Source organism: Dama dama, chromosome 10 (genome assembly GCF_033118175.1).
Source record: "Dama dama isolate Ldn47 chromosome 10, ASM3311817v1, whole genome shotgun sequence".
In the NCBI taxonomy this organism is placed as follows: domain Eukaryota; kingdom Metazoa; phylum Chordata; class Mammalia; order Artiodactyla; family Cervidae; genus Dama; species Dama dama.
Genome location: NC_083690.1, coordinates 11,141,936 through 11,159,159, shown reverse-complemented (window position 1 = coordinate 11,159,159; position 17,224 = coordinate 11,141,936). Strand labels below are relative to the sequence as shown.

At 53.3% G+C, this 17,224-nt stretch overlaps 1 protein-coding gene across 9 annotated transcripts in view; it reads right to left on the bottom strand.

Moving 5' to 3' along the window:
- CIITA (class II major histocompatibility complex transactivator) overlaps positions 1-17,224 on the bottom strand; it is a 56,222-nt gene that overhangs the window by 2,281 nt on the left and 36,717 nt on the right. For 5 of the 9 annotated variants that reach the window (XM_061152814.1, XM_061152815.1, XM_061152820.1 and 2 more), the window contains 13 exons: positions 16,645-16,689; positions 15,411-15,551; positions 14,440-14,583; positions 13,338-13,502; positions 12,759-12,827; positions 10,142-11,801; positions 9,073-9,231; positions 8,190-8,261; positions 4,972-5,052; positions 4,359-4,451; positions 3,055-3,141; positions 417-500; positions 174-257 (listed from right to left, as the gene is read on the bottom strand). In XM_061152814.1, coding sequence (XP_061008797.1) covers positions 174-257; positions 417-500; positions 3,055-3,141; positions 4,359-4,451; positions 4,972-5,052; positions 8,190-8,261; positions 9,073-9,231; positions 10,142-11,801; positions 12,759-12,827; positions 13,338-13,502; positions 14,440-14,583; positions 15,411-15,551; positions 16,645-16,689 — 2,884 coding nt within the window. Of the gene's footprint in view, positions 1-173; positions 258-416; positions 501-3,054; positions 3,142-4,358; positions 4,452-4,971; positions 5,053-7,304; positions 7,471-8,189; positions 8,262-9,072; positions 9,232-10,141; positions 11,802-12,758; positions 12,828-13,337; positions 13,503-14,439; positions 14,584-15,410; positions 15,552-16,644; positions 16,690-17,224 lie in introns of those variants that run through there. The other 4 variants (XM_061152819.1, XM_061152817.1, XM_061152816.1 and 1 more) reach the window with 3 other exon arrangements.

Sequence of the window (17,224 nt, the reverse complement as noted above, 5' to 3'; positions counted from 1 at the left end):
TCCTGGTCAGAGAACTAAGATCCCCCAAGCTAAAGCCAAAAAAAAGAAGAGAGACTGAGGCCAGTGGGGTGACATGTCTGCTGCCCCAGGTCACACGCTGGAGAGGGGCAGAGTGGGATTTGAGCTCAGGTGACCCCCACGCTGACGCCCCCTCCGCCTCGGCCAAGACTTACGCCAGTGTCTTCACTTGAGGGCACTTTCTCAGGCCAGCAGCAAGCTGCTGGGCCCCAGCGGCTGTGAACTTGTTGTACTGGACGCTGCGGAGAGAGCGCCATTGTGGATCCTGGCCCCGGGGACCATCCAGCCCCAGACCAAGGCCAGCACCACGCTCTCGACAACCGGCCCTTCCCACGATGCCAGCAAGAGACCTCCGGTCCTCCCAAGCCCTGCCCCACTGCCCAGGCTCCCACACTCACTCCACCACCCGGAGGGACACCATGTCCGGAAGCACGTGCGCCAGGCTCTCGGCTCCCGCGTCGCAGATGCAGTTGTTGTACAAGCTGTGGGAGACAGAGGTCAGAGCAGGGGCCGGGGGTGCTGGGGGGGTCGGGGCCTAGCGGGAGACCCACCAGCTGGGACTGCTGCCCCATGTGACAGAGGGGAAAACTGAGTAACTTCTCCGTGGTCACTCAGTGAGTCTGGGGAGGCAGCAGGACTGAGCGGAGGTAGCTTCCTGCCAGAGACATCTCAAGTTCAAATCCCAGTCCTGCAGCTTGCTGCCTGACTTTCGGCAAGTTACTCAGCATCCCTGTGACTCAGTTTGCGCCTCCATAAAATGGGCATGTTAGAGTAATGATGGGGAGGAGTAAATAAGTTAGTGTTGGTAAAACACCCAGAATAGGGCCCGACTCATGGAATGAACGACTTGTTAACTATGGTTATTATATCTCCCCGGGGGGGTTGTAGGTTATATCAGCTACTGTAGTGTGCCCGGCATTGGGGATATGGCAGGGGAGAGTGAAACCCGGAGTCACTGGGCAGGCTCGGGTTTCTATAGAGTACTCAGTCACCATTAGCAGTGTCAAAAATAGAACCATGGGTGTTGCCGATGCCTCATTAACAAGAGTCCTTTTAACAAGCCAGGTGTGGCCGCGGTTCTAATTTCAAGGCCATGACTTTGTCTTGACCCGGCCTCAGGGCAACACTGCAGGCCTGCCTGTGAAACCAGCAGGTCTACACTGCAGCAAAGAGGATTCCAGCTAAACTCCGGGGAGCCCTGATGTCATGAGTCGGCTGGTACCAGGGCAGGAAGCAGGGGGAGGTTTTGCAATACCTTCCTGAGATGGACCTTAGAACCCAGGGGGCCCTTCCTCCCCCCACAGGGAGAGGATTCTTCCCATATTCCACTGATGCCAAGATGTACATGTTCACATTTGAAAATCACTGAGATCAGGATGTGTCTGATAATCAAAGGATGTCATCCTTTAGTTAACAGCGTTTTGTCCTCTTAATGATGTCTTACCAATGGAAGGCATCTTAAAGTCCTTATGATACGAGGTTTCTTTTTTTCATTTTTTGGCCGTGCTGTGCAGCTTGCAGGATCTCAGTTCCCCAATCAGGGATAGAACCTGGGCCGCAGCAGCGAAAGCCCAGAATCCTAACCACTCGGCCACCAGGGAACTCCCAATACGAGGTTTTTTAAAGTGTCAGTCAGGTCACATATCACCCCCACCGGCCCCACCTGCTTCTCCATTCACACCAGAAAACCCCCAGTCTCCCTCCTGACTCTACGAAGTTCTCCCTGTATGTTCTGGCCTCCGCTGACCTCTCTCGTCTCATCTCCCACCCTCTGGCCCTAGTTCCTTATATCCAGCCACAGGGGCCCACCCCACTTCTGGCGAAGGACCCAACCTCTTTCCCACCTCAGGCCCTTTGCATCTGCTGTTCCCTCTTCCTGGAATGCTTTTCCCTGACAGCATCCCACAGAAGGGGGAGGGTCACCTCCTCAGAGCTCTCTTGACCTCCCTGGTGAATTCAGTCCTCCCTATTGTCCTCTCCCTGGCCTTTGTTAGTTTCCTCCTTCCCAGCATGAATCAGCGTTTTACTTTGTTTACTCATTTGCTTATTTATTATGCAAGGAGCTCAAAAGTAAGACCTGTGCTGGTTTTGTTCATAGCTGTATCTCTAGTTCCTAGCACAGGTTCTGGCCCAGAATCTTAGATGCCCTCACAACTCTAGGCAGTGCCAACAAAGACTATAGAAGCTGCATGGCACACAACTTATGCAATGGCACGCAGGGACCCTGGCTGGAAGGCTAATGGACTGGAAGGACCATCAGTCCCGGGTACCACCAGGGGCCAGGCTGTGAGTGAAAGTCGTTCAGTCATGTCTGACTCTTTGCAACCCCATGGACTGTGCAGTCCATGGAATTCTCCGGGCTAGAATACTGGAGTGGGTAGCCTTTCCCTTCTCCAGGGGATCTTCCCAAGCCAGGGATCAAACCCAGGTCTCCCGCATTGCAGGCAGATTCCCGGCTGAGCCACAGGGGAAGGCCAGGGGCCAGGCTGGAAGCAATCAAAAGCAAGATGTGCTATTCCAAGCCTCACCAGAAGGTGGCAGTGTAGGCACGGACCAGTGTCAGGGACAAGCGCCAGCCAAGGCTGCCTGTGCGCAATAAGCCTTCTAGAAATCACTAACCCTGGACTCCAGAAATGGCTCAGTCCTGCCATCCCCTGGGGAAGGAGGACCAATATTTATTAAGCACCAGAGCCAGGCACTGCTCCAGGCGTTTTCTGTAGGCCATAGAGATGGTACCCATTTTCCAGATGAGGAAACAGAGACTCGGCAAGAAAACAACTTGCCCAGAATTTGCCCTTCCTCCGGGGGCTGCTAACCCTCTTGTCCAGGGTGGTAGCATCGCCCCACTCCAGCGGGGTGTGTTCATGGTGGGTTTTAGGCCCCCCACTCCCCACCCCCACCAAACTGTGCAACACCACCCAACAGAACAGCCTGTAGGGACTGCTTCCAGGGACCTCGCAGCCAGTAACCAAGGGGGCTCTCTGCCCACCCCCCAGCCCACCAGCTCAGCACCTGACAGATGGGGACCCCACTCACCTCAGCCTGAGGAGGGACGCGGCGAGCGCGGGCAGAGCCTCGGCCAGCTTGCAGGCACCCACGTCAGTGATGTTGTTCTGGGACAAGCTGCAGGGGTACCACAAGGGGGAGGGCTCAGGGCCAAACCTGAATGCCCCTACCCACCAGCGCTCGTGCCCCAGGCTCGCGCAGAGCTGGGGACCTCCTCTTTCTCACAGGGCGGCCCAGGGCAGCAAACGCAAGGCAGCCCACCTGGATGAGAGCCGTGGGTGCTGAACGCTGTGAGGGTACTATGGGTAAACTGGACCAATAAGAGGATGCAGTCACATGCTGAAGCTGAGCAGGATGACGGGGTGAGGATGCAGGTGAGAGAGAGACTGCACTCCTCCCACACCTGTTTTATGAGTTTATAGCATCTCTTCTTTTCCCTCTGGACTACTTTTCAGGACTGTCATTACGTGAGGGCTCACATTATTTGTTTGAGCTCCTCTCCTTGAGGTAAGGGGTTGGATCTGTTTTGTTCATTATTGTAAACATGTGCCTAGAGCCAAGGAGGTGCTCAGAAAATACTTAAGTGGGGAACAAAGGAAGGAAGGAAAGGTAGGAGACGGAGGGAGGAATCAGGGAAGGAAAGAAGGAAGGAAGATGGGAGTGAATTCTAGCTTACTCACATTATTTCCTTAAACACTCTAAATTACTTAAGAAGTCTTAGTGTCCCTCCATCAAGGAAATCCCTAATTGGTTCTGGTGAATTCTGTGGCTTCCCTGATCACAGTTGTGGAATAGAGTGTGCATGAATTTTAACGATCCCTCTAGGTTCGGTAAAAAGAAATCATGCTGACCCTCCTGCCTCATATCCATTTCCCACTCCCTCAAACCCAAAACAGTTTTTTTTTTTAAATCAAAATTCACTATCTTGCTAATAATGTTTTACAGATAAATCCTAACCTAGCTCTCCTGTCTCGCCCTCGGTCTAACTTTCTCTCATGAGACATTGCTTACATTCATTACTGCACACGTCACAATTATGGATTCTTGTTTGCTGGTTTATTGTGTCCCCTCCCTAGAAGAACCCGGAGGTCAGGGAATTTGCTTTGCTTAAAGCTGGGTCTCCAGGGCCTTGAACTGCGTCTGCACAAAATAGATGCTTCTTACATATTTGTTGATTAATTAGTAGAACGGCTGATTAAAGAAATGACTGACTGAGTGAATGGATGGGTGGATGACTAAACAGATGCATGATTGAATGGATGAGAGAATGAAAGAATTAAAAGGTGGGACTCTAGGGACAAATGCAGCAGGAAGGGCAAGCCCAGCCCACTCACTTGAGTGTCTCCAGAGCCTTCAGCTGAGGGAAGGTGGTGGCGAGCTGGGCGACACCCTCGTCCCCGATCTTATTCTCGCTCAGCGAGTCCAGGCTGCAGGTAGAACCAGATGGGGGGCATCAGACAGCACCCCAGAGGCCACGTGACCCTCCCCCACCCTCCAACCCAGCAGCAGCCTCCTCTGATCCCCCCACCCCTGGACACACCATGGCCAGATGCAGCTGAGTTCCGAGAATATGAGAGCGTCTTCATCACCTGGGGGCACCAGGTGGCCAATCAGGGGACAAGGTTCTGACTCCCCATGGACCTGAATCTCTGTTTTCCTTTCTGGGAGCCCCATGAGCTGGGGCAAGTGCCCCAACCTCTCAAGACCTGAACTGTACAACTGGGATCACATTCCTCACCCCTACATCCCCCGTGAGGTTGCTGGGAGCAGCACAAGAGGGGGAGTCTCAAAGGTCACAAAAGGATTCAACTTCTTTTTATTGTTTCCATCTCTCGTCCCTTCCCTGCAGTGGGGGCATCCAGTCACTCACCCCAGCCACACTAAGGAAGCAGGGAGAAAGGGACAAACAGGGCCAGGGTTTGGAGAAATTCCAGGGTTTATACTCACTCCAGGTGCTGAAGGGAAGTAAAGGCCTCGAGGATCTTCACCAGTTTAGGAAAAACCTGTGGGCCCAAGACGGGGCCCAGCCTAGGAGGCAAAGGGCAGAGTCAAGACCCTGAAACAGCCATGGGCCTGCTATTTGACCCCGCAGAAGGCATGCCCCACTGAGACCTTACCTCGTCCTTGCCCCACCTGTTGGGACCCCGCTCCTTTCTACTTCAGGCAGATCTCACAAAACCCACTCAAGAGGCCTGCTGGGCTCCCAGCTAGGGGCTCCCCAGCCTTCACCTCTGCCTGGGGAGCCAGGTCTCACTCCTGTCATCATCCATGTGCGCCCTTCTCTCACCCTGGCCTGGGGAAATGGTTCCCAAATGTTGGCCTAAGGAACCACCTCCAACCCTGAGAAAGATGACTTACATATTTTCCACTGCTATTTCATAACAAACAGAACCATTTCCTGAGCACTTTTTATATGCCAAGAATATGGTGGGTTCATCACTCAGATCTCATTTAATCCTCACAATGACTCTGAACTAGGAGCCCTTCTTAGCCCCATTTTACAGATGGGGAAACCAAGGCACAGACAGGTTAGCTAACTCACATAAGGCCACATAGCCTGGATGGGCATTTAGAACAGACTTCAAGGGAATGAGAAAAATAAAGACAACAAAGGGCTCTCTCTCACTCTTTTTTAAAATATGGTTAAATTACTCAAGGCAAACAACCATCTTTTATTCTGAAATTATATCCTTTGAACTTTTTTGACATTATAATGTTTCATTTTTGATAAAATGATGGTGCTATCAGTGGTTATTTCACTTGTTTGAATGAGCATACCTGATATAAATTAAAAGATGGTAACTGTACAGAGTCACCGAAATTCACTTCAAAATATTCTCAATCTTTGAAACCCCAAAGTCTGGGAATCACCAGCCTTAATGAAAGGTCATGAGATGGGGTGATTTGAAATTTGATTTGAATCTGGGCTGGCTTCCCTGGTGGCTCAGATGGTAAAGAATCTGCCTGCAATGCAGGAGACCTGGGTTCCATCCCTGGGTCAGGAAGATCCCCTGGAGAAGGAAATGACAACCCACTCCAGTATTCTTGCCTGGAGAATTCCATGGACAGAGGAGCCTGGTGGGCTACAGTCCATGGGGTCGCAAAGAATCAGAGATGACTGAGTGACTAACACTTTTCATTTAGCTTCTCTGGGACATTTTGGACAAATCCCTTCACCTCTGAGTCTCCATCTTCTCAAATTTAGTCCTAGTCTTAGAAGGTTTTTGAAAAGATTAAGGAATTCATTTACCAAATATTGCTTGCCTATCGGGTGCCAGGCCCATCAAACCTGTCAACACAGATCACCATGAACAGAACAGACAAAAGTCAAAACCCTTGTGGAGCTAACATATCAAGGGGCAAGATGGATAATCAGAGAAACTGGCAAACTGTCTGGTATGGGAGATTATAAGTGATACAGAGAAAAGTCCAGCGCGAGTGGGGCAGAATTGTACTTTCAAATACGGGAGCCAGAAAAGGCCTCTCTCAGGGATTTCCGTGGTGGGTCAGTGGTTGAGACTGCCCCTTGCAGTGCAGGGGATACAGGCTCAGTCCCTGGTGGGGGATCTAAGATCCCACACGCCATGGAGAAATGAAGCCTGCGTGCCACCACCAGAGAGCTCATACACCGCAAGGAAAAATCCCACATGATGCAACAAAGATCTTTTGGGCTGCAACTGAGATCTGAGGAAGCCAAATAAAATGAATAAGTGAATATCTTTTAAAGTTTTTTTTAGAAAGAAAAGATCTCTCTTGCTGAAAACCAGAAGAAAAGTGTGGGCATGGGCCATGCAGACACCTGGGGAAAAGAGTCCTGGGCAGTAGGCAGAGCCAGTGCAAAGGCCCAGGGGTTGGACCATCAAGAGGATGCACGTGGCTGCAGACCTCAGGAGGCAAGGCTGAAGAGGTAAAGGGGGCCTGAATCGGGAGAAGCGTCCACCAGCACAGCCCCTGCAGGGTCCCGAGTGGCTGAGCGGCCTCATCTATAGGCAGGTGAGACCGACAGGGCACTGGACATGGTAGCTGCCAGTCAGACGCCCAAAATAGTCCCTTCCTTCCTTCCTTCTTTCCTCAGAACTTCTCGGGGCTTCTGGCCTGCAGGTGGCTAGCCTCCGGGTTTTGGACTGTGTTCTACCCGACGGCTGCTGCTCCCCAGAGCACAGTTCCGACCTCAAGCTAGGGGCTTTTGAAGCTGAAAATAATTCAAAGCCAGAATGGGCCCTCAGTAGTTGTTTTCATATGTTTCCTCTTTTCAGCAACACTTTTTTTTTTTTTTTTACCTCTGCACAAATTTGGCATCTTGTCTTTCTCTGTTCAAAAGAAGAAATGCTTGTCTTTTTCTGGAGGGCCAGGGAAGCCATGATCAGGAGGAGCAGGCAGCTTGTGGGTGCCCCGTCGAGGACCCTGGCCAAGTTACTTAATCTCACTAGGTCTCAGTTTCCTCATCTGTAAAATGGGGGCAATAATAACTATCTCCCAGCTCTTAAAATTAAAGAGATTACATACAAATGGCACCGAGTACACTGTAGGTGCTTAATAATTCCTTCCTAATCATCAGATGATTTAAGATCCCTAAGAAGATCCAACTACGAATTTAGCTTTTTCCTGCATTGGAGCAAGAGCCAGCCTGGCTGATCTGACATTTGTGACTTTGGACAAACAATTTACACCCTCTAGGCCTCAGTGTTTGCTTCTGTACAATGAGGAGATAATAACAATTTCTCCACCCAGCATGGTTTATTCCTATTCCTTTGTCTAGCTTCAATACTTCCATTACCTCCTTCAGGAAGCCCCCTAAGCCTGCATTCTCATGGCCCTTGAGTTTCCAGCCACTAATCACAGTAGCAGGTGGTAATTTTACACTGGACAGCAAGCTGATTGAGAACAGTGACCTCAGCCATAGGAATAGATCTGTTGAATGAGTGGATGCAAATAAGCATCTTCACCAGCTAAATGGGCTGGTTAGCTTCACCCTTGAGACCCTCCAGGACTAGCCTGGACCGGCCATGCCCCAGCTGCTGGAAGCTGGTTTCCAGAGTGGCGGGGGGTGGGACGAGAGGCTAAGAATGACTCTGAGGGCTGATCTGAATTCTGGTGGCACCAGCCTAGCTAATGCTGGAGGAGAAACCTCGTGGGAACCCAAGACGATCTACCCCTTGGCTTACGCAAACTCCAGCTTCTTTAAGTCTCGGACAGCAGGGAGCTCCCCAGCTGCTTCTTCAGAGGAGCTTCTTGTCCTGGAGAGAACAGGCAATGTTAGTGGAGAGTTGGCACCGTACTGTCACTGAGCCCCTTCCTGTGTCCTAATGCCCCAGTGCCCAGAATTTCCTGGAAGAACAGCCTTCCTTGGGCTCCTATTGTCCCCTTGTTAAAAAAGAAAAGAACCTCCGAAAAGGATATTGTTAAGGCATCACTGTGTGTTTCACAGAAAAGAGCCTTAGAGGAGGCATTACCCATACCCACCCCAGACAGAGCACAGTAGGTGCTCAAACAATGCATGATGAAGAGATGAGGGAACAACAGCTGTGGTCATGTCTCCTCCACCTTCTCAACTTTAGACCTCTGCCATCTATAAAATGGGGATGCTTGTCCTGGCTGCCTTGAAAGTTGGCCTTTGTGTCACTTGTGTGACAGGATGAACACTTAGCAGGAGAGAATATCCCCTTGGCTGTATTTATTTATTTTTTAAAAAAATTTTGGTTGCACCTCGCAGCATGTGGGGCCTTAGTTCCCTGGCCAGGGATCAAACCCACGTCCCCTGCATTGGAAGGCAGAGTCTTAATCACCAGACTGCCGAGGACATCCCTGAAAGTGTGTCCTTAGATTTAGCTGGGAAAGAAGTGGGTCTATGATGGCAAGTTCTGAAGTAGACACAGTGATAGATGCCTGGGCGGCAACCACAGTGAGAGGTTCTAGATGGTCATTTCCCAGGGATGGAGAGGGGCTTGGGAGGTTCCCCCAAAAGAGGAGGCACTGGAAGTGCTCATGACGAACTTAATACTAAGTCCTGTGCGGCCTGGACCAGCTCCCATGCCTCCTCCTCCTCACCTCTGGATCTGCACGAGATTGCTGAGGTCTTCCACATCCTTCATGGACTTGGCCTTGAAAGGCTCAATGGTGAACTTCTCCTCCACTGCCCGGAGTAGCTTGGCCTCCCCACGCTCCTGCAGGGATTCCCACAGCTCCACAGTGTCACTCAACGCAGCCCTGTGAAGGAAGGGCCTCAGACCCAGGCACGGTGACCAGGCTAGACCATGATGGGGGTGGGGGAGCAGCTCCATGAAGGAACCTCCTACCTGTTTAGATACTTTCCTTCCTCAACACAACCCCTACTTCCTCTAGAGAGTCTTGCATGACCACTCAAGCCCTTATCACTTCTTCCGTTTACTCAACTCTCCCAATGGTTTTATTTCCTTTTTGCTTTGGCTACCAGGAAGCTCAGTGGAAAATTCTCAGTTGAATGACAATGTTGTAGACCTTACTGCATGGTTAAATTATGCTGAGGGGGAAGGTGGAAGAGATCCTCTGGTGATTAAATGATCAAACAGATCACCAAAGGATTTAGATTCCTTAATTTAAGGAATTTTTCCTTCATCCTGAGGGAGGTAGGGTGCCTCTGAAAGATTGGAAACCAGGATGGAATATGATCAGATGCAATTTCTAGGGAGACTGTGCTGATGGTGGAATATAACGTGGAGTGGAACAGGAGAATGGAGGCAGGGAGGTTGAGGGAGGCTGTGGCCTTAATCCCACCATGACAAAATGGTGGCTTGATGGGGTTTCCATCTCAAGGGATGGAGAGAAAAAAATGAATTCAAACCCAGATCAGTCTTAGATTCTAGACGTGGCCCAGTGCCTGGCTCAAGGCCGGTCTTCACATTCTGGTTGAAAGAATGATACTGTCCTTCCCTGGATGTGTGACCTCGGACAAGCTACTGTCCCCCTCTGAGCTTCAGCTTCCTCATCTTAAAAAAAAGGATGGAATCACGTCTGCCCTCATCTGGCTGCCATTCATTCTAAAGGAGACCACCCCACGGAGTCAGCACTGGGCATAGCACCAAGACGCACTGTAGGTGTCCAAGGCCAAGGAGCCCCCTCTCCTGTCCCCGGCCCCCACCTGAAACCGGCGACACAGCGGAGTCCCACGAGGCTCCCCAGTCCGGAGGGGTCGACGCCAGTGCTGCGGAGGTCCAGGGAGAAGTCTCGGCCCGCCGCCTCCAGGGCGCGGCCCAGCACGTGGGTGTCGGGAGGCGTGAGCCGCGTGCCCAGGAAGGAGAGGCGGGCCGGGAGCCCCTGCAGCACGTGCTGCCAGAGCCCGGGGTCCAGCGCCTCGTGGGCGCAGTGCAGCAGCTCCAGCAGCCGCCCCGCCTGCAGCGTCCCGGGCTGCAGCCGCTTCAGGTACCTCGTGAGCACCTTCTGCTTCCTGTCCGCCAATGAGGAGGCTGCCGGCCCCGCCAGGGCGCCCAGGGCGCCCAGGCAGCCGGCGTGAGGCTGGAAGACCAGTCCGACCAAGAAGCGTGGCACGCCCTCTAGCCAGTTGTCATAGGGCCGCTTCTTCCTCGGGGTCAAGGCCAGATACTGCGGCAGCTCCTTGTCCTTGATTTCGCCGCTCAGAGCCAGCCACACGGCCCCCAGGAAGCACTGCAGGAGGAAGCTGGAGAAGGCCAGCTCGGTCTCCGGGGCCCCCGGGGTGGGCCGCAACCAGCCTTGGGCCACGGCCCAGGCCCTCGCCTCCGCCGACGGGAAGCAGTCCTCCTTCAGGCCACTCTGGTGCGCACGGCCCAGCTCCCAGGCCAGCCTGGCCAGTCCTGCCAGGGCCCCCGGGGGGCTGTCGCGGGCTGCTGGGCCTAGCAGGCCCACGTAGAGGCCCGTGAGGGTGGAGGGCAGCTGGGCTTCACCACTCCGCTGCAGGAGGGCCTCTGCGAGCTGGCACACGGCCCGGCAGATGGTGGGGCTGTGGCTGTGACTCAGGAGGAATGGCTGGGCCCGCAGGAGCGCCAGGGCCCTCTCTTGATGCTCGGCGGTCCCCTCTGACTCAAAGTAATGCCTCACATAGGTCTCGGCCTGCTGGGCCGAGAAGCCGGCCACCTCGAACAGGGCATCAGCCTTGCTCAGGCTCTGGGCCAGGCGGCCCCGTGGCCGGGCCGTGAGCAGCAGGGTGCAGCCCCGCAGCAGCTTGCGCTGGAGGAGGCCCGCCAGCAGCCCCCGGAGGGAGCGGGGCTCTGCCGACCCGGGGCCCCCTGCGCTGTGCAGGGAGCCGTCGTGGGCTTCAAGCTCCTCAAAGGCATCCAGGATGAGCAGGACGCGGTTGGGCCTCCTCACAATGTAACTAAATACCTCGTCGTCCACCGGCAGTGCCTGCGGGCCCAGGGAGGACAGCAGATCCTGCAGGCGGTAGGAGGTCCCCGGACGGTCCAAACAGTGGCAGGGGATGCAGAAGACAAAGTCGTACTGCGGTAGCTGGCCGCGGGCCCAGGCCCGGCTCACGGCCCGGGCCCAGTGACTCTTCCCGTGCCCCGCTTTGCCCAGCACAGCGATCACCCGCGTCTCACGCGGCTGCCGGCGGTCGCGCGCAGCCAGCAGCACCTCGGCCAGACCCCCTTGGGCCGGCTGCCGCTCTGCCCAGTCCAGGGTGGCCAGCTCTCTCTCCTGGCTCTTCCCGCTGCTTTTCTCCAGCCTCACCCTCACCAGCTCCATCTCCACCAGGGTGCCTTCCGGGCCGGCGGGCTGGGCCTGGTACTTGTCCCGTAGCGACTGGTAGAACTGCTCCACGCTCTCTGCGCAGGTCAAAGGGTGTGGGAGGGGGAAAGCGGAGGATGCTCGCGGCAGGACTGGCCACTGTGAGGCCAGCCAGGCCCCCGTCACTAGCTTCTTCATCCATTCATCTCAGCCTTCCCTGAGCGCTTTCTTGATTAGCGGCCTCACTCAGTTACCCAGACACTCATTCATTCCTTCTTACACCCAGTCATACCCTCATCTCACTTGATTATCTATCCACTCCATTCACTCACTAGCTTTCATTTTTTTTTAACTTTTTATTTTATATTGGGATATAGCTGATCAACAATATTGCAATAGTTTCAGGTGCCCAGCAAAGCAACTCAGCCAGACATGTACATGGATCCATTCTCCCCCAGACTCCCCTCTTATTGAGGTTGTCACATAACATTGAGCAAGACCCTGTGCTGGACAGCAGGACTTTGTTGCTAACGTTCTTTTATTTGCTCACCATAGGGAGGCCATGGGGGAAGGGGTGTTAAGAGCTAAGATAGAAGAATCCATGTGTCTGGTTCAACTTTTTACTGTTCTCTTGAGCACGTGAGGTACCCCACTATGCTTCAGTTTCCTCACCTGTAAAACGCGGATCATACTGGGGTTGTTGGCGACTTGACTACATCTCATGTGTCTGTAAGTGTATCTGGGACGGAGTCCGACTCAGCCGTCTGGCCGTTCTCTAAGTCGCCCTCTCATTTCTACCCTCTCCACACTCATCACCCACTCTTGCCTTCATCCATTCTCTCAGTCACTCACCCTTCCCTCCTTCATTCTCCCAGCTTTGCAAACAAGAAAATGTTGACACATAGTATGGGCTTACGGGGGACAGGTCCTCAGTAAACATTTCTCTAAGTGTAGGTGTAACTTGTGGAATGAATGATGGGATGATGGTGGGACCAAATGAGCATGTGAAAGAATGAATGAATGAGCCAACAATAAGGGACCCTGCCACCACTCACCAGGCCACTTGGGAAGTTTGCTGGAGGCCCTGTCAGCTGCCGGGCATTTGGTGGGGGACATCTCATCCTCTGGAGGGGAAGAAGCTAGTGTTAGAGTTACGGTGAGGGGCACCCCGGAGACCTCCCTCCCTCTGGGTCATCAGTCCCTTGAGTATGCCAAGGGCAGAGCTGACATGGGCTGAGTGTCCCCAGGTGGTGACCTGAGGCTGTATCCTATTCAAAGATGTCTTTATTTGGCCGGCTATACTTTTAAAATTTTCACCAGTCTTTTAGAAATCATAACAGGTATGCTGAAATAAAAATCTCCAGGTTCTGCTGGCAATTCAGATCAGGCTGCATTGAGCCTATTTTCTTGCATGTAAGAAGCTGCTGAGATTTGACATGGATTCTCCTGTTGTTCCCCTCGCCCACCCTCCCATGCAGCCACCTCCCGGGACACCCTGTCCTGTTTTGCGCAAACACAACTTGCCAGTCCCTGCAGGCAACTCTGTGGGTGGATCTCGTTGTCTGAGGCAATGCCTTCCCCCAGAACCTTTAGTTCTATTTCTGGTAACTCTCAGAGGTCAGGCTGATTCCTACCTGTCAGGTTTGCACGGGAGGTCAAGGCTGGTTCAGGCATGCTGGGGAGATCAGCAGCAGACGGGGCAAAGGGGCTGGCGGAGCCGGGCCGGTCTGGGGACTTGGGAAGGCTCTGGACAGCAGGGTCGCTGGACGGGGGTGTTTGGCTGGCCGGGAGCATCTCACCTACAGGAGATGGGAAAGGACTACAGAATCAGCTAGGAGCCTACTTGGGTCACCCCTTCTCCAAATAAGGCTGTGGGGCTGGGGGGCTGGGGAAAGGGGATGGAAATTTCCCAAGGAAGTCATTTCAGGATGGAATTGAGGAAAGAGCTCTGGAATTACAGCTAGCTCCTGGAGCCTTGGTTTTCCCATCTGTGAAATGGGAACAATCATCTCATAGGGAGCTTAAGGGCAAATACTACTAGGCACTTTCCCCACTATGTGGTCAGAGCTCGTTTTCCTAGATATCTCTTGCTCCTGGAGCACCAGTTCATTATACAAAACTGGCAAGCAACTTTCAAAGGAAGTTCTTGAATCAAATGGAAGCTTCTCCTAGGTGTATTCTCTCTCCCTGAGAGCCCAACGCATCCCTTCCCTTGGACAATCTAAAACCCTTCAATGGGGCAGCTCAGCAGGGACCGCTTTGCTGACCTGGAAGCAAGGCAGTTCAGAGAAAGCTATACAAGCGTGCATACCAAACTGTTCACAACGGTATACCAAAAGAGTGGGGGAGAGACTCGGGGACTCTTGTAAGTATGTGTTATTGTTGTGTGGCTTGTTAATTAGCATGCAATGATGTCATGATTTTAAAATATAATAAAGTGGTTTTTGTTTGTTTGTTTGTTTTAAAAAAGAGAAGGCTTAGTGGGGGAAAGTGACCCAAAAAAGGCAACTTAGCCATTTGGTGGGTGGTGGGTCCACTCAGACCATGTTGGGGAGCTCTGCTCCTCTGCTTTGATTTTTGGGAAATGGGGACAGAGAAGGGTGTTCTGGGGAAGGAAGATCATGAAAAGGTGGTAGGCTACACCTGTCAAATACCTGGGTGGGAGTGGGGGGGGGGGCATGGGATACAGGAGCAGTCAGGTCACAGGCAGAGGACCCCAGAAGTTCACACACTCACCTTGGTAGATGAGTATACTGGAGACCCCTGTCCCAGTCCCTGAGATCGGCCAGAGCCCCTGGGGCAGAGTGGGGAGAGTGGGGATAATCTGAATGGATCCCGCGGGAAGACTCAGGCAACTCAACAAGGAACTGGAAGGGGGCGCTGCAAGAGACAGAGAAGGTGATTTGGGATTCTCCATTAAAATCTTTAAAAAAATATATATATATATATATTTCAATTATCTAGAAAAATTATTATTATTATTGGCAGCACCGCACACAGCATGTGGGATCTTAGTTCCCAGATCCCTGGTCCAGGGATCAGCCCCACCCCCCTGCATTGGAAGCGCAGAGTCTTAACCACTGGACCATCAGGGAAGTCCCTTCATTAACATCTGAGTTAATATCTAGTGGAAAAAAAAGTGAAAGTGTTAGTCGCTCAGTCATGACTCTTCGTGACCCCGTGGACTGTAGCCCGCCAGGCTCCTCTGTCCATGGAATTCTCCAGGCAAGAATCCTGGAGTGGGTTGCCATTCCCTCCCTGGCGAACCTGGGTCTCCTGCATTGCAGGCAGATGCTTTACTGTCTGAGTGACCAGGGAAGCCCCAGTGAATATCTGACACCCTTATAAAGGGCTCGGGTCTACCAGAGAGCCGCAGCTGTGTCGGCCTGCCCTTGGTGGTGCTGCTGGCGCCCAGCAGAGTAGCTGTCACAGAGAGGGTGCTCAGCTGACAACTGATGAAAGCACAGGGCTGGTGGGTGAATTCCCTAATCGGCGGGGATTCCCAGCTGTATCTCCCGGGGATGCGTTTCCTCCCAGGCGTACTCTTCAGCACAGACTGAGTGGATGGGGACGTGAGGACCGGACTTGCTGGGACAGAAGTGGAGGAGACACTGGCGCGGGGAGGAATTCCGTCCCTGCTGCCACAGCCAATCCTGGGGCACCTCCAGGGAGCGGGGAAGCCCACCCTCTTGGAGCCCCTAACATACCCGGGTCCTTCAGCCGGGTCTGGCTGGATGCTGGCTCCGTGTTGAACAGAGCAGGAGGCGGCGGGCAGGGCTGAGCCAAGGAGTCGCTCACAGGCCCCACCAGGAAAGTGCCAGTCACCACGGGCATGGTGAGGGGCTCAGCTGTGAGGAAGGGGGCGTGTTAGAGGCTGGGTGAGATCTGGGTGGGGGGGTGGTGTCTAGAGGGGCCTTCTTGGGGGTGGAGGAGGGCAGGGTGGATCTCTCTGCTGGCAGTGGAAGGAAACACCTGTCCTCAGGCCTGGGTGAAGCTGGTTTCATTTCAGCAACTGCTCTGTTCATTTCAGTCACCAGCCCCAGCCTCCTCTTTATGGCTGGGTCCTGAGCGCTTCCTACCATGGAAATCTAGGGGTGGGCAGTCCTGTTAGCCCAGGCCCCTGTCACCCTCTGCAGCCAGTCACTGAGTCCCCAGGGACCCTAAGAGACCCCAACACTGCCCATCAGCCTGAGGCAGAAATTTATCTCCTCTGTTTAACTGCGAGTCCTTGGAGGGCGGACACTTGCCTTCCCACTTCAGATTGGGAGCTCCCCTGAAGACAGAGACTATTTCTCCATCATCTTCGTGGGCTGGATCCCTGACTTCTCCATCACATTAGAGTTTGCTGAGGGCAGGGACCAGGCTTCCTCCGTCAGACTAGGAGGCTTTCATTCCTCAATCGGTTCCCCACAGACAGGCTGGTCTCCCCAGCTTTGCAAAAACAACCAAGTGAGAGGGGAGGAGAAGGGAGGGGAGAGGAAGGGAGGGGAGGGGAGGAAGCATCTGGTGGGCAGTGGGGTGGGGATGCTGAGCGTGGAGGAGAGGCTCACTGAGGCATGGGGCCTGTAAGGAGGGTGGGAGGACACTGGGTAACCAGCCGATCCGAGGTGACTATACTCTGCAAGGAGACATGTGACCTGCAGGCACAGTGGAACTAGGTGGTAGGGGTGGGGGGTGGGGGTCTCAGCTCTCACTCGGAGTTAAGAGGAGGGAGGCATCATTGGAGGGGCTTCCTAGGAGGAGTGGAATCTCCCAGCAGTCCTTGAACTTCAGAGCAAGGGCCTATGGAATCATGATCTCGGTTTGAATCCAAGCCTTGCCTCTCACTTGCTGTGTGATCTCAGACAAGTGGCTTCGCCTCTCTGAACCCCGACTTTCAAATGCTAGTTTCTGTGCGAACCTTAAGGGGCCCCCGCTTTCCTGCCCACCTGCCCTGCTCACCTAGCTTCCGGTGCTTCAGATCCGCAGGCAGCTCCTCTGGGAAGGCTGCAGAGAGAACACCACGGTCATCAGCCCCAGGGTAGGGGTGTTCCAAGCCCGGAGGGGCTCATGGGCTGCAGCAGGCCTTGCCTTAAGTGGCTGAGAAGTGGTTTTCGGGTTCCTTTCCCTCCCCTGACCCCAACCATTTCTGCCCCTACTTAAGCCGGAACCCCATCTTGAAGAACCCGGGGCAATGAAGCGCAGGGAGAGGCAGAACCACAGAGGGGACACAGAGGAGGTTTGTTTTGTTTAGTTTTTAAGCTTTTTTGGCAGCACTGCAAGGCTTGCAGAATCTTAGTTCCCTGAGCAGGGATCAAACCCTCACCTCCCGCAATGGAATCGCGGAGTCTTAACCACTTGAGTGCCAGGAAATTCCTAAGAGGAGTTTCAGTTTAAAAATAACAATAATAATAATCATCAACCTGCTTTTGGAGCTTCCTAGCTGTGTATGTCTATAACACAGCATCTCTGAGTCTTTGCTCTCTCATCTCTAAAACGGGGGCAGTGATTCCTACTTTTCAGGAGTGTATTGGAAATCAAT